Source organism: Sturnira hondurensis, unplaced genomic scaffold (assembly GCF_014824575.4).
Source record: "Sturnira hondurensis isolate 20B ecotype Veracruz unplaced genomic scaffold, ASM1482457v3 Scaffold0021143, whole genome shotgun sequence".
NCBI lineage: Eukaryota > Metazoa > Chordata > Mammalia > Chiroptera > Phyllostomidae > Sturnira > Sturnira hondurensis.
This window is the reverse complement of record NW_028093774.1, coordinates 22,149,050-22,166,176: the sequence shown is the minus strand read 5'-3', so window position 1 is coordinate 22,166,176 and position 17,127 is coordinate 22,149,050. Positions and strand designations below refer to the sequence as shown.

The 17,127-nt window shown below is 45.9% G+C and overlaps 1 protein-coding gene across 4 annotated transcripts in view; it reads right to left on the bottom strand.

Annotated features, from left to right (window-relative positions):
• DPF3 (double PHD fingers 3) overlaps window positions 1-17,127 on the bottom strand; it is a 237,377-nt gene that overhangs the window by 120,050 nt on the left and 100,200 nt on the right. For all 4 annotated transcript variants that reach the window (XR_005064363.1, XR_005064364.1, XM_037031625.1 and 1 more), the window contains exon 2: window positions 9,967-10,127. Coding sequence is in view for 2 of the 4 variants with exons in the window: in XM_037031625.1 (XP_036887520.1) it covers window positions 9,967-10,127 (161 nt within the window). In the remaining 2 variants the exon portion in view is untranslated. The remainder of the gene's footprint in view (window positions 1-9,966; window positions 10,128-17,127) is intronic.

The window sequence follows — 17,127 nt, the reverse complement described above, 5'->3', positions numbered from 1 at the left end:
GGTCACTTCCTAACCCTAGAACCGTGGGGTTCAAAAAACATCAGGACTGTAATCCGCATGTCTACCATTTGGGAGCCTTTCAAGAGATGAGACACTGGCTTCATTTTTTGCTTTTTGCAAAACAAAACAAAACAATAATCATCAACAAAAGTTTCATTGCTATTTACCCATTCATTTATTTTTCATTTTCACTGCTATCCATTTACTGGTTTGAGTCCAAATCAAAGGCATCTATTCCAAGCACTAAAGCAATAAAATCTTCAAATTTTCTTTATGAGTTACAAGTTTTCTATTTAGTCACAAAGCTGCTCCCACAGGCTGCGAGGCTGTGAGGCTGTGAACAAGGTGGAGGTCCCTAACCCTCCTCTCCTGATTCTCAGAAACCATCACCCACCAAGGGTGATGGCGCCTACAGGCTCCAGGAAAATCTCTGGTGTTGAGCTAAGGGCGTGTCGTGTGCAAGGGTCATCCAATACTTAATAATTAATTTTGTTGATAACTTCACGGGCTTCTGCACAGAAGGAGGATCCTGAAGCTCAGAGCTCCCTGAGGGCTGGGCACCAGACTGGTGCTGATTTCTAGAAGGCCAAATTAATCACACAGCGTAAGACTGCTCTCCCTCCAGTGGAGGTCAGTTCCGACCTCTCCGAGGGAAGGCATCCCTGGGAAATAGTTCGGATGGTTCTGGTAGGTTTGCTCCAGGACCGTACCATCTCTCACCCTGTAATTCCTGCACCATCCCCTGTCACACCTTGAGAAATATCACTTTTCTGGGACCGTCTCCTCACCTGTAAGATAAGGATGTTAGTAACACCTACCTTATAAGGACTGCCATGGGCATTAGCTTACATTCAAGAAGCTCTTCATAATCATGAAGCCTTGTACAAAAGTCAGCTGGTAATTATTAAAAGTCAGCTGACTTAGATGAGTCCGGACCCCATGCCCACGTGACATGACAAGGCTCCCACCTGCAATGTCCCTGCTGCTCTTTGCTTCTTCAGCCACAAGAATAGAAACAAGCCTTACTGTGAGGTCTTCTTGGACTCCTCCACCTCATCTCAACAAGCAAACGGCCCAAGAACTCTCTGGGGACTCCTGTTCCCCTTCCTTGCCTTCCTCCCTAGCTGACAGGCACCAGGGTGCCTTTATAGGGCCAATGCATTCAGCCCTGGAGTTCTGCTGATACAGGGATGAGCAGAGCCCCATGAGAGCTGTGTTGTTTATCTCAGTAGAACAGGAGGCACGTAACTCAAAGCCCATGTGTATGGTAGATGAAGGAGCGTGAAGTCACAGCTGCAGTGGGGGAAGTTAAGCTGAAGGAGTGAACCTGGGGCTGGGAGCATATGAAGGAGGGGGGAAGGGAGGAGGGAGATTAGAAGGCACATCAGTCCTCCCTAGGAACCAGGGTCACAGCTACCCCCCCATTCACACACCCCAGCGAACCAAACTGCTTCTCTGTTACCTCAAGGTGCTACTCCAATCACAACACACACTCGTGTGCACGCACAGGCGCCTCTCACACACAGGAACTCACACACTTGCTAGGGACGGGGTGGAACTGAGGGACTGGATCCATAAAAAAAATTCAGCACAATAGAACTGATGCCTGTATGGTCAGCAAACTACAGACCAATCGCTTGCTACTTGCATTGCCCAAGTTCAGTAGGCGGACACTTAGCGTTATGAGCATTTCTGAAAGACATGGCAGGAGCTACTAAGAATCCGGAAGATGAAATGGGATAAAAAGGGGAAGAAGAATGATATGGAAATCTGACAAGATGAACTGTAGTAACTTCCGCCTCCCACAACCACAGCCGAGCACTGCAGGTCCAGCCCACCCAGGGAAGGGCTCTCCCTGCAGCACCTCCGAGAGGAGGAGCCACAGCTGTCACTGAACCCTCCCCTCGAGGGAAAACTCCTTACTCCACGGGGCACACTTTCCACTACTGGCCAGTTCTTACTATGATAGAGTTTTGTTCTACCCTTCTTTTGAAGCAAAATCTACCTTCTGTTAATATGCCAATTTGTTCTCCTTTTGTCCCTAAACTGGACAAGTTGTCACCTGCACCCCAACCATCCAATCCATACAACCATTCGGATATGACCAGCGCCAACTGAGAGGACGAGGAACTGAGGGAAATGGGAGTTAGAGGACAGAGACAGTGGCGACACCTGCTCACGAAAGGAGTTCTTCACCGAGACTGGGCATCAGAACTGCATCAGTAGTTATGGAAAAGGGCAGAAGCCTGGGCCCCAGCCCAATGCTACCAAACAACAACATCAGAAATTCATCAGCTGCAGTTTGAGAAACTCCCACTAGACCAAATCTTACTCATATTTACATTCCCAGGGCCCAGCACATAATAGATGCTCCGTTAATGTTTGTAGTTAAAAATGCCAACACGGACCAACTCTACAGAGCCGGAAGGATGAGTTCCAAGCCCCTAGGCAGGGCTTGAGGAGTGGAAAAGGTACTTCACAAGCTCTTATACCCGTGCCATTTCCTGGTGTTCTGCACCCTTCCTTCTCTTCGCGTTTTAAGAGCTACACTGACTTCACGGACCATCTTTTTCAGTGAAACACTCTGGAACCATCCCAGGCCAATGGTGCCTTCTCATCCTCGAAAGTCTAGATTCCTGGGCACGTGGCACACACCACAGCACTCGGTGTGGCTATCTGCTCAGCAAACACCCCCTTCCTGCCTCCCACCCCACTCTTCTCCATGAACTCTCCTCTAAGACTCAATTCCAGTGTCCTATGTACCAAGACTGCCCTGGCATGGTACACACCTCAAGTCCAAAATGCTGCCCGCCTCTCTTCTGGCCCAGGGGTTCCCAAGCCTCCCACTGGTCCCACCACACTCAAAGCTGACACAGTTAACAATAGCTAACATTTACTGAGCTTTTCCTCTGTCATAGGCTGGCACCCCACTCACTGCTATCTCATCGTGACAACACCATAAGACATTGAAAGAGTAAGGACAGTAAGGAAAACAACGATTAAGTAATGGGCTCAGGGTCATAGAGGTTCTCACAGCAGCCTAGTCCACAGCCCAGACTCAGAACCTCCCACCACCGCATCTCGTGTCATCCCACTGCTGGCTCACAGGCAGCAGGCTTGACACGCAGAGTCCTACCAACGCCACGCACAGCTGCCCAAACCAGAGCTGGGGGGAAAGGAACACCCAGCCTACCGGCCCATCAAACCACTTCTTGTGGTCATTTATTTTTCCTGTCCTACTATACCACCAACTAAAACCGCTCACGGAGAAATGCATCCTGGTGATATAAAAGCACTGTAATAAGACATATAAAATGTGTAGAGAATCAAATAAACCACCAGGCCATACTTTCTAAATTCACTGGTAGAATTTTTTAAGAGAAACAGGATTATGGCTTTAGAGGGTGTGGCTCAGTGGATTTTGAGCCAGCCTGCAAACCAAAGGGTCACTGGTTCAATTCCCAGTCAGGGCACATGCCTGGGTTGCAGGCCAGGTCCCTGGTCGGGAACATGTGACAGGCAACCATACATTGATGTCTCTCTCCCTCTCTTTCTCCCTCCTTTCCCCTTTCTCTAGAAATAAATAAAATCTTTTAAAAAAAAAAGAAAAGGATAATAATCTGAAGAGGGACCTTAAAAATTATTGAGGCTGATGCTTATCCTGATATAAAAATCACCTCTCCAATATCCCAGACAATAGTCTCTCCCCCAGTCTGTTTCAAAAATTCTGGTTTTCACCCTTCCATGAGCATTCTACTGCAGTCTTAAAATATTCTTCTGTTAGGAGTATGCCTACCAATGCCATCCACCATTGGTAAGAATGCAAAATGGCATAACCCGATTAAGGAGAATTTGGACTATCTAGTAAAACTGTATGCATTTGCCCTTGGATAGAGCTATTCCATTCCTAGGAATCTACATCATAGATTTCCATGCACAAACACAAAAATGTACGTTTGTAACAGGACACAGAGCACTGGTCCCCTGATACTAGGGAACATTCCCACAGTTCTGCCCTCAGACGGGATTGGGGAAACCAGAAGTGGGCAAGAGAGGTGCCCACAGAGCGGAAGGTAGAGCAATAAAGACACACTGCACAACGAAGGCAAGTTAACAGCCATGCATTCCCAAAGGAATAGGGATACTGCCCAGGGCAAATTGTGTCTGTCCTTGACTGCGAGACCTTGCAGTGACTCACAACAAAGCCCGTGGGGGAAGATGTCCTCCCTGGATGACTTCTGTATGACAGAAGCACATACTTGTGTATGTGAGAGCTGACAAAAATGGCGGACACTAATGCACCACAGGAAGGGCCAGATGTGAAGTCACATAGGAAGTTCCCAACCAAGCATTTAAATTAGGGCAGGCTGGCGGTCACTGGACAGAGCCACAAGGTCTGTCTGCCTGCAGAAAACAGCAGCAGAGCTGACTGAGCTACACAGACCCACCTGGCCAAGCACAGACACGTGAAAGATGCTTGGAGCTGAACTGTGACCAGGAACGCTGAGCTGCACACTTCTGCCTCTCTGAAGGACACACAGAGAAGTCACTCTCTTGGTAGGGGGACTTCTGGTTCAGGACTTGAGAACGAGGTTTAGGCTCTCTCTCCCTCTAGATTGTTGGCATTTGGATGTTCTGGGCCTCTGGTCTTGCTCCCCACACAGAGAGGAGCAATAGGGGGACCCAGAGATGTGGGCCCGCTAGGGACTCAGACCCCGCATGGATGGGAGTCCACTCCTGGAGGCAGGGTCCCATGCAGGGACACGTGCCCCCCTGGGCTCCAGCCTCTGAGACACCGTGATCCAGGGGAACACGGCACATGGTTTCCTGAACTGCTACACAGGTGCTGAGAACCGCGCACCCCAGATCCTGAGGGAGAGAGCTGCTGAAAGAGGGTGGTGACTCGGAAACCCACAAGTTCACATTCCGGAGAAGACACGTTTGCGTGTCCGGCTGATGGACAGGTACGGATGTGGAGAACTTCTGGGCATAGTTTTGGCTTGTAGCCTTTTGGGGAACTAGGGAAGTTCTGGGTCTGTGGGAGAAGAAGGCTCTGAGCAGGAGTGCTCTCAGCCCCCCAAGGTATGAACCCTGTTAATGAACACTGTTTCCTTCACTCCCTGGCTGATGTGGCTCGGTGGATTCAACACTGGCCTGCAAATCAAAGTCATCAGTCAATTCCCAGTCAGGGCAAATGCTTCGGTTGCCAGCCAAGTCGTGCCCCCAACAGGGGTTGCATGAGAGGCAACCACACATTGATGCTTTTCTCCCTCTCTTCTTCCCTTCCCCCTCTCTAAAAATCAATAAATATTTTTTTTAAAACTGTTTCCTTAAGTACTAACTGTTGAGTCATGCAGATTGAAGGCAACAACTGGACAAGCCCCAGTTTGCATGGTTATATGTTCATTGTACTATTTTCAATACTAGAAAAACACTGGAAACAATCCAACATCAATCTATAAGGACCTGGTTGAATAAACAATAGTATATCCACACAATGGACTATTATGAAGTTGTTGAGAAACAGAGAAAGAGCAAGAGGGCAGAGGGGGCGAGAAGTATACACTGCAATGGAATATACTGTTAAGTGAAAACAGAAAAGTGGAAAACAGTGCACAAAATGTGCTGTTATCTCTCTTAAGAAATGGGATATATATATATATATATAAATATATATATATATATAAATGTTTGAAGTTTTTAAATGCAAAGATAAACCAAAAACTAAAGAAAAGTTACAAAGATAGCACAACAATAATAGTGACAAGAAAAAGAGAAAGTTACCTATGGAAAGAGCAAAGAAACAGAAAAGGAGACACTTTCTCTGAGTGTACTATGCTTTAGACATTTGATTTTAGAGCCATGTAAATATTTTATATGACTATAAAATAAAACTATATTAAAATTTAAAAATGTGCTGACTTGGTGTGGCTCAGTTGGTTGCACGTCATCCCACGAAACAAAAGGTCACTAGTTTGATTCCTGGTAAGGGCACATGCCTGGGTTGTGTCCCCACATGCAAGAGGCAACCGATCGAAGTTTCTCCCACACACTGATGTTTCCCTCTTTTTCCCTCCCTTTCCCTCTCTCTAAAAATAAATATTTAAAAATTGAAAAAAGGATAAAAAACAGATTGCATTACATTAAAAAATCAAGAAACTACATACTGCTTATAAAAAATAAAAATCTTTTGGCATAAAGAAACAAATATATTAAAAGAACAGAAAAAGATACACCATGTTTATAGTTATTTTAAAAAGAAACAAATGCAGCTGTATTCATATCAGAGAAAGCTGATTTCAGAATAAAGAATATCAGTAGAAATAAGGTCCTTATATAATAATAATGGCATCAATCTATCAAGAGTGAAACGGGGTATAAATCGGGGGTCCCTGAACACTATCCCCATAGGCCATGGTTGGGAGATGGCGGGAGGGGACGATATAGCAGGTAACATACTTTCCATAACAATGGCAAGTTGACAGCACGTTAATAGCTGTGCTGCTGCCCCAAGTGAAAGGTCTACTTGACCATCAGGGCAGTGGCAGGGTGAAGGCCAGGATGAGCAGGGAGGAGGCAGAGGCTCCTGTGTCAAGGGGCATTCTTGCCCTGACTAAAGACAGCAACCAAAGGAAGGTAAAAGACATGGGTGAGGTGGCAAAAGTGGCACATTGGAGAAGGGGCCAGATATGAGGTTACGTAGGAAGCACCGGGTCAGCAGACTGAGAGAGAGGAGAGAGGCAGCCAAGAAGAAGGAGACGGATAGACGGATTCTGGCACGTGGTCTGATGTAGTGAAGAAGCAGGCGTGTGGGTCTATATTGAAGTAGAAGGAGAATTTCAGCCATGAGGTCTAAGCGAGTCCAAGAGGGCCGGTATGTACGACAGAAGCCCTGCCAGCCCAGGGTCAGGATTCCGCCCTGCTGCCTGGGGTAGTGAGGACGGCAGCCACGTGGGCTGAGGAAAGGGTTCGAGGACAGAGTTGACAGAGCTATATGCGGGGAACTGCCGAGCCAAGTACGAACTCGGGAGATACACCTAGAAAGCTGAACTGCGACCAGGGACTGCTGACTTCTGCGTCTCTGAAGGACACACAGAGAGGCCACTCTCCTGAGTCGTGTGCCTCCCTGGACCCCAGTGCAACATGGCACATTCTGTCCTGGACTACTGTGTGGATGCTGAGGACAAACAGGGCCCAGGCCCTGAAAGAGAGAGCTGCTGCAGACGACAGCGACTCTGAAAACCACAAGTGCACATTCCAGAGGGGATGGGGGTCTGTTTGCACATCTGACTTAAGAACAGACAAGGATACGGGGAACTTTCGGACATTTTTTTTAAATGGCCTGGTGGGGAGCAAGGGAAGTGCTGGGTCTCATGGGAGAACAGGGCTCTGAGCAGGAGGGCCCCAGCCATGCCCCCCAAGGTTGGAATCCTGTCAGTAAAACCCTGTCTCCTTCGACACTAATCACTGGGTTGTGTATCAAGGTGACACAGGGGCAGACCACACTTGGCTCAGTTACAAGAGGACATAACAATCCTAAATATTTGTGCACCTAAACAAAGGTTCAAAATATATGAAGCAAAAACAAATGGAATTGTAAGGAAAAATAGACAAACTCAATTATAGTCAAAAATTTCAACACTTCCTCTTGATAATTCATAGAACAAATGGACAAAGGATTTAGATTTGAGGAACATTAACAACAAATTTGATTTAATTGTTATTTACAGGAAATATCAACAATAGGAAAGTTCAGACATTTCCAGACCAAAGAAAATACTTATCCAAGACAGACCATATTCTGGACCATAAAACAAGCCTCAGTATATTTAAAAGGATTCAGGTCATACAAAATATATACTCTGGCTATATGAAGCTAAATTAGAAATAAATAACAAGCATGTCTTTGAAAACCCCCCAAAGTTTGGAAACTCAGTAACACACTTCTAAATAATCCATGAGTAAAAGAAGAGACCAAAAGGGAAATCAGAAAATAAGTGAATTGAATGAAAATGAAAATACCCTATCAAACTTTATGAACTAAGGCTAAAGCAGTATTTATATTTAAAAATTTTATTTCACCCCGGCTGGTGTGGCTCAGTGGATTGAGCGCCAGCCAGCAAAGCAAAAGGATGCATGTTCTATTCCCAGTCAGGGTACATGCCTAGGCTGTGGACCAGGTCCCCAGTAGGAGGTGTGCGAGAGGCAACAACACATTTCCGCTTCTCTCCCTCTCTTTCTCCTTCCCTTTCCTTCTCTCTAGAAATAAATAAACTAAAAAGAGAGAGAGAGAGAGCACAAGCACCCTGGCTGGTGTAGGTCAGTGGAGTGACTGCAGGCTGCAAACCAAAGGGTTGCTAGTTCGATTTCCAGTCAGGGTACTTCCCTGCGGTTGCGGGACATGTCTCCAGGAGGGGGCACGCAAGATGCAACCACACAGATATTTCTCACCTTCTTTTGCCTTCCCTTCCCTTCTCTCTCTAAAAATAAATAAATAAAATCTTAAAAATAATGTAAACCATCTTTAACATTAATCAGAGCAACGCATAATTACTAAAGAAACGTGCCACCAACATTAAAAGAGGAAGAGACACATAAGCCAATTGCAACAAAGGGATCCTATTTGGATCCTAATTTAAACTACAGGGAAAAATAAATGTTGCCCTGGCTGGTGTGGTGGATTGACTGCTAGCTTGTGAACCAAAGGGTCGCTGGTTTGATTCCCAGTCAGGGCACACGTCTGGGCTGTGGGCTTGGTCCCCAGCTGGGGGCGTGAGAGGCAACAGACTCATGTATCTCTTGCACATCAATGTTTCCCTCTCTTTTTCCTTCCCTTCCCCTCTCTCTAAAAATAAGTGCATAGTCCTGGCTGGTGTGGCTCAGTGCATTGAGGGCCAGCCTGTGAACCAAAGGGTCGGGGGTTCAATTCCTGGTCAAGGCACATGCCTGAGCTGCAGGCCAGGTCCCGGGCAGGGGACGCATGAGAGGCAACCACATACTGATCTTTCCCTCCCTGCCCCTCTCTCTAAATAAATAAATAAAATCTTTTTTTAAATGTTTACCAAATATTTGATGGTATTCAAGTTTTACTGTTAACTTGTAGCTTTGATAGTTATTTCTGGTTTGATTTTTAAGTCCTTACCATTTACAGATAGATATTGAAAAATTTACAGACCAAAAAAAAAAGATTTCACTTGCTTCAAAATAACCCGAGATCAGAGAGGAAGTGGGAGATGAGTGTAAATGTAACAGGATTGGCCATAAATCGGTCATTGTTGAGGCTAGGTGATAAATACATGGAGATTCACTTTACTATTCTCTCTGCTTTTGTATGGATTTGAAATTTATCATAATAAAAGTTTTAAAAATACACCCAAATAGAGTCAGAAAACCGCATTCCCACAGTTGCCTCCCAAATCTCCATCAACTGGGCTTTACTCTGTTCTCTGGAGCCCACAAGACTAGTGTGATGGCAACAGTAATATCAATGGCCAGCCAGCATTTGGAGATCATACTAACCGAAGTTAGGAGCTTTCTTAGTGACTACTATCTGCATTTAATCCTGATTAAATCTTTAACTAGGGACTACTGTTATCCCCATTTCAGAGAAGAGGAAACAGGGAGAGAGATTTGATGACAAAGCTAAGTCTCAAACCTAGATCTGATTGCAGATTTACAATTTGTAACTAAGTTACACTGACAGGCGCATGTAAAAGATTGAAATAACTGTCCTTAGTTTTTCCCTTTTTGGAGCTAAACATCCTTCGCCCCTGTCAGTGTGGCTTCAAGGCCCCTCACCAGCCAACAGCTATAAAAGCCACTGAGTTTCTTTGAAGAATTCCGGGCCGTTGTACAATTTGCCCAACCCCCACCAGTACTGCGTAAATTTCTGGAACACCTATGGTCCTCCCCTGCCCAATCCCGGCACCCAAGTATGTGCACATCCCAGGGGGTGGCTTGGCTCACCTGGGCCTCGGTGCCTCTTCTCCATCCATATGTAGCAGTTGTTCTGGGCCACCCCAGTTTGTGAATCCAAGAAGGGGAGCCGCACACTGCGCTCCGCGCAAAGCCGCGAGTTATAACTCCGGCAGTGCTCAATGGCTTCCTTGTAGAACTGGTCCCCGAGCCTGCCAGGAGACAGACAGAGGAACAATGAAGCCAGGGAAGACAGACACACACCCAGAAGAAACAGACACCGCGCACCCACCTCCCTGGGAAGATCTGCAGTTACAAAGACTAATTAGCGCCAAAGGCCTGACCAACGGGCAGAATCCAACCTGGTGTCAGGACCCCACCAGGTTCTATCCCCTGTACCGAACCCACCAGGAAACTTAGAAACCACTTTTACGAAGAACCTAGGGCCCCCCAAAATAATCTGGAAATTAATAAACAGAGACCTCATTGCAAATGGAGTCAGTTGCCTACAGGTGAGAACTCACGAGCCCAAGTCCTGGGTGCACGGTACGGCTCCGGCAGGAAACTAGCAGCTTTACTGCCACAGGAAGTGACAGGACTTAACTACCTCCGCCGGAAGGAGATTCTCCCTCGCCTCCTCAGCCAATGGGAGACTGCCACAACTCAGTTAATAATCACAAGGCTTCCAAAGTTCGATTTCCACCAATGGACTCTCCTTTAACAACAGCCCCTCCCAAATCCGTAAAGGTTCCTTTCCTGTGTTTCTCTGGATTAGTGCGCGGTTCACTGCTGGGAATTGCCAATTCCTCTGTTGTTCCCAGATGAACCAACTTTGCTTGCAGTTTGTTTAAGGTCAACAAAATCCCCAGTAAAAGTCCCAGTTCTAAAGAGCGAGAAGTTCCACTTCACAGTAGAAGTAGCTCTAAAACAACCTTCTACAGGGTATATAGGAGACATCTGGCTTCTAGAGAACCTCATTAACATCCCCTTAGACGTCTAATCCCCACTAGACGATTGTTCTCAGTATTTGCCAGCAGAGACAGTGCAGAATGAACGCAAACCAGCGTAGATTCGCAGATTTCCATTACAATAAAAGAGAAACATTCCAAATAATACACTAGAAGGACAGAGGAAACATAGTTCCCCCATAAAAGGAGAGCTATTACGGGGGAAGAAGGTGAAAAGGAGCATACACCAGTCTTAAAACTGCACACTTTAAGAAAAATAACTTTCTGATGGAAAATAAAAGCATCGTTTAAAATAATAATAGTTGGATTTTGAACTCAAAATAATTCAATTCAAAACTTGGAAAGACCTTTCTGGGTGTTCTGGAATGGTGATCTAATAACTAAGCACAGTAAATTGAATATTCCGGAATCTTTGGTACCCTTGCACCTGTGGTGATGCTACTAATTTTAAGATAGTATTCCTTTCAAAAGTCTAAAATATACCGTATTTTCAGACCATAAGGCACACCTAGGTTTTAGAGGAAAATAGGAAAAAAACTGAAGCCAAAAAACGTGGTAAAATATTTAATAACATAAATAACATAACATTTCACCAACGTAAATATAAACAGAACTCAACAGCAGCATTAACAACCATTATTCCTCCCAAATTGGGGTGGGGTGCATCTTATAGTCCAAGAAACATGGTAATATTGATGAAAACTCACCAAATGTAAAGCACATGCCTGAAACTAGTATACAATAATATTTAATGTCAACTGTGATTTTAAAATTTGTTTAGCCCTGACTACTATATCACTCAGTTGGTTGGGCATCATCCTGAAAACCGGAGGGTCGCTGGTTCAACTCCCAGTCAGGGCACATGCTTGGGTTGCAGGTTGGGTCCAGGTGCAGGTGCATGCATGAGAGGCAACCGATTGATGTTTCTCTCTCACACGGATACTTCTCTCCCCCTCTCTCTTTTCCCTCCCTTCCCTGCTCTCTAAAAATAAATAAATAAAATCTTGAAAAATAACTATTTTTTTAATTTTTGAAGTTACAGTATTCATGTGCATTTTGCCTACTAAATTCATAAAAAGTAAAATTTTTAATGTAAAGTTATCCATGAAATCAAATACCTAACCAGTGAAAAATAGGCAGGTTGGTAAATGGCTGAAGAAGCACAAACGCAGTACCATAACCATTGCCAGGTGAACCTGAGCCCTTTGTGGGGGGAGGAGGAAAAGACAGGAAGGGAAGAACCCTGGGACTGCAGGGCCAGCGGGAGAATCAAGTAGCTCATTTTGAAGCGACATCATGAATGTCCCTTTGTTTTGGTTCTGCGTAGATTTGAAAAGCCAAAATCAAGGAGGGGAAGTCACTAAGTTAAAAATAATATATTTCTTAACCAAAATATTTTGAAGAATAAAGACAGCAAATTTTAATGAATTTTCCTATACTTTTTAATAAAAAGCCTGTGGGTGAGAGGCTACCGAAGAATTTCAGCTAATTTCTCGTTCTGGAAGGACACAATCATCCTAGCTTCTGAGCATCTTTTGGAAATTACTTATTTACAAGTCCCTCCTTTTGTTTTTGATTTGTTTTTTGTTTTTTTTTTAAGCCCTTTGCTTCTTTTTCACCTCTGAATAGCTTCACTCTCACAAAGAAGGCATGATGTGCTCAGAAAGTGTCCTAGCAGTTGCAAACCAAACTGTAATCAAATTATAATAGTCACACAGCTGGAACTGAATTGGGGAGGGGGATGAAAGCCTATTAAAATGCTATAAAACGGAACAGCACATATGCTGATGTAATCAAGGTTGGTAACAAGGATCAGGAGATTGATCAAAAATAAAGAACCATTTCCTACAAAGTGTTCACATCTGTGTCCCACCAGTCTAAACGTCTCCTGCTAAAGCAATGCGGCTCAGTGTAAAGGAACTTTTTTTAATTGTATTTTTCCCATTCCCATTTAGTCCCCTTACAATGCCACTGCCCCCCAAAATCACCACTCTGTTGTCCATGTCCATGAGTCTTTTTTCCTTTTTGCTCCCTCCACCCTTAGCTGTCATCCTGCTTGTAACAGAACTTTCACGGGCAGCTCAGCCCAGGCAGGACGACACAGCCTGGCAAGGGTGTCCTGGATGCTCCTGCCCCCCTCCACTAAACAGTGACCAGCGTGGCCACACTGATGAGAACTGACAAGAACGCATAACAGAGAGGCGTCCGATGTGAGAAACAGTTAACTTTTCCCACGATCTTTGGACAGACTGCCAAAAAAGATGTTAACTACTCCAACCCCAGAAATTCTGCTAAAAGATAACACTAATAAAAGAAGAGTGTACACTAAAACTCATCGACTGGGAAGAAGAGGGTGTCCATTTTCGAAACAATTTCTGGAAGCCAATACAAAAGAAATCTATAATACCTCTTAAATTAGACTTTTCTTTTTTTTAAAGATTTTATTTATTTATTTTTAGACAGAAAGACAGGGAGGGAGAAAGAAAGGGAGAGAAGCATCGATGTGAGGTTGCTTCTCACATGGCCCCCACTAGGGACCTGGCCGGCAACCCAGGAATGTGCCCTGAACAAGGAATCGAACTGGCAACCCTTTGGTTCACAGCCCACACTCAACCCACTGAGCTACACCAGTCAGGGCTAGACTTTTCTTGATATGCTTGCAACTCACTTCCAACAGCTTCAATCCAAAAGAGAGGCATAAGAAAGTGAACTTGCTGAAAATGAAAAGTGGGCTTGGCCAAGTCTGTGCCCCGCACAGAGTGGAACGAGAACGTCAAACAAAGTGGTGCACTGAGTGAAAATTAATTTCATCTTAAATACTTTCCACTTTCATAACATGCAATGTTATTAGTAACAGGCATGCTGGGGGTGTATTTTTAAATGTAATCTTTGTGTGAATAATACCTCCCTTATGTAAACAGAAAAGACTTTCTGGGGACTGGAACAACTGTATTAAAGACTGAAGCTGCAAAAATGTGACATCCAACACCCTCTCTGCCCTCGTCTCCAGGGAATTCACTTTTAAACAGACCGGGCGTTGGCAGAGATTTGGAAACAAAATGTAAAGCCTTTTGCAAGCTATGGGAGGAGAAAAAGAGACTTGAACCTCCTTGATAAATGTAAGCAGCTCTTCTCCAAAAGTCAATTAGCCAAAATCTTCACAAGACTTGCTCTGCTCTCTAGAAGAAAATAATTGTCAGGTCTCCCTAACCTGTGGAAAGCAGTTTAAACAGGAGAGGGGACAGACAAATGTCCTTTTCAATATGCTAGTTCTTTAAAAAATACCCCACAGTGAAAGGATCCCAGGGGTGACATTTGCATTTAAGTGGCAAGGGGCAGAGGAAGCAAGGAAAGGCTGGCAGCAAAAGACTCATTTCCTGGAGAGGTGACCAGCATGCCCCAGGCTAGGTCAGGCACAGCCAAGCCACAGCCATAGCCCATCTGCACCCAACCAAGGGGGCTGCCCTTCCCACGGGATGATAGATGTCTTGGGCTGGCATAAGGCAGAGTAGAATGATGTTCTCATCAGCAGCTGACTTCAGGCTACTCAAGACTGCAATCAGAAGTGGGAAAGGCAAGGTGAACAAATTGCTGGGCTCTCTGCCAGAGCCGGAACCCCCACGGCCTGCTGCTCGGACCAGTGCTGGCTGCCTGGGTCTGGGGTTCTGGGGGGTGAGATCCCTTTGGGATCCCATCTGGAATGAAAGTAGCCATCCCAGCTCTGAGAGTGCTCCAAGGACTCTCCTTGTGCAAAGCTGTGGAGAAATGGATTCCCAGGGCCAAAGAGGACTCACAGTGGAAAAATGAAACACCTCTAAAATGAATGCCAACTAGACTCTCGCTGTGATTTTCAGAACCCATCTTACACACACACACACACACACACCCCTACACACCTTTAAGACTCCTGCTCCTCTTCTTCCTCACACTGCCACCTCTCTCTCTCAAGAGGTGGCCTGTTGTTCTTGTACATTCCAACCCTGACTGCCAGGCCCAGCCCCCTAAACCACATACCTGGGACCCCTCACTTTCGTTGTCCCTCTGGTCCTGTGTTCTGACCCAAGAACAAGTGTCCTGCCTTACCTCAAACGCCAGTCCAAAGGCTAATACCTCATCATCCGCCAGAGCCTACTCCCTCCCCCCAGAGTCTTCATTCTTCCCGGGTTGAGGGGGCGGGCGGGGGGGGGGGGGACGTGCTGAATTCTTTCATTTCTTAGGGAGTTGTCACTTTTTCTCCATTCCCACTACATGGCCACAAGTCCCCTTTGACTATAAAAGGTGACCTTGGTCCATCACAGCTTTTCGTGCACAAAAACAGACATACACAGAGATAAACACAAGCCCTGGCCTGTGGCAGGATTCTCTCCACTCCTTCCCCCAGGGGCCCCTCTTTTCTCCGTGGGCACCTGGATTTTCTGCTATCTCACTCGGCTTCCCATACTTCCACACTGCCCACAAACACATTAAAACTCATCTACCCCCAACAGGCTACCTGCCTCCTGTTTGTATTTAAACATGTTTAACTCTACTGCGGCACGGGGAGCCATCTCCCATGATGTAGTGTTTTATCATTAGCAAGCAGGGGGCAATACTGGGTAACATGGGGGAACTTTTTCATTGTCCTCATAACTACACCCTCCCTAAAGCTGGCCTGAAACAAAGCCAAGTTCAGTGTTTCCTGTGGACTGAATTATGCCCCCCCACAAAATTCCTATGTTGAAGCCCCAGCCCTCAGTGTGATGGTATTCGGTGATGGACCCTTTGAAAGATGGTTCAGCCAGAGCCCTCACGAAGGGGTTAGTACCATTTTAAGAGAAATCTCTCTCTCCCTACCCACCCCCATCACCACCATGTTTGGACACTGCTTGAGAACAGCCTTCTTGCAAGCCAGGAAGAAAACCCTCGGCCTTCACCAGAACTAGACCACGCTGTCACCCTGATCTCAGACTCCCCAGCCTCCAGAATTGTGAGAAGTACATGTCTATTGTTTAAGCCACCCAGTCTATGGCTATTTTGTTTCAGCAGCCCAAGCTAAGTAGGACAATGTTTCTGATGATGGGTAAGAGAGAGATTCCAATCCCCCTCCTCCCTCATCCTTTCTGTCTTCTTCCAGCAGAGACAACACTACCACTATTAACAATGTCAGTTTCAACTCAATTTATTTTTTCAAGTCTGTCTCCCCTACCAGACTGTAAATTCCACGAGGACGCTGCACAGGGCCACCCAGGATTTGCACGAACAACTCCAGGGGCACCACCCCAGCAGCACTTGCCTACATGGCTTTTTATTGATTCACCCACAGCATCCAGCACAGAGACCAGCACATGAAAGCTGCCTAGTGAATTTGCTGAATTGCTCCCAACAGCTACTATATGGCCTGGGTGTTTGAAATCCAGTGGTAAAACATATGCTACATGCATGGGCATGGTCTTCTAGGTTTCTCACACACATAGGCTGGTGATTTAGACTGCACGGACATCAACCTGAAACTCCATGGGAAAGTAAGAAAGTGTCTGCAATCATTCCCATTTAGTTTAGCTCCTGGGTTATTGCAGCAATCTCCTAACCTCGATCACTCTAGCACTGCTCCTACCCACCCTGACATAAAGCAACCTCCCTCAAACCCAGCTTGTAGTCCTGCACTTGCCAGTATAGTAGCCAAAATGCCTCTCCCAAGCTGTCAAGACTTTGGAGAGGTGGGGGGGGGGGGGGGGTAGAGATGTTGGGGGCAGGTAGAGTGAAAAGGGTCAGGCAGACCTGAGTTCAGCTCCACCCCTTACTCCCAGCTCCAGCCCTGAGGCAAGCTACTCCCTCTCCCCCTAAGCCTAAACCCTACTTCCACAATATAGATAACATAATGCCTACTTCAGGTCTGTGAGACAATTAAATGAGTAGAGCCTCTGACTCACAGAGGGAAATACCTATGATCAGTGGTAGCTCCTTTCTCCTTCCCCCTGCTTTGTGAATAACTGCTCATGCTGAGGCCTGAGCAGGTCAGTGTCCTCCATGTGACACACAGACACACCACACTCACCCCTGCAATGTCTTCAAGGCTGTTAGGTGACCACCCAAACCTGTTCTAAGACGGGAGGCAGCAGGGCAGCTGAGGTGGAACCTCAGGCATCCAGGAGAACACAGGAGTCATTGCGGAATGCCACCGAAAATCCAAAGCCTGCCCCAAAGGCACAGACCACACCNTGCTCCTACCCACCCTGACAAAAAGCAACCTCCCTCAAACCCAGCT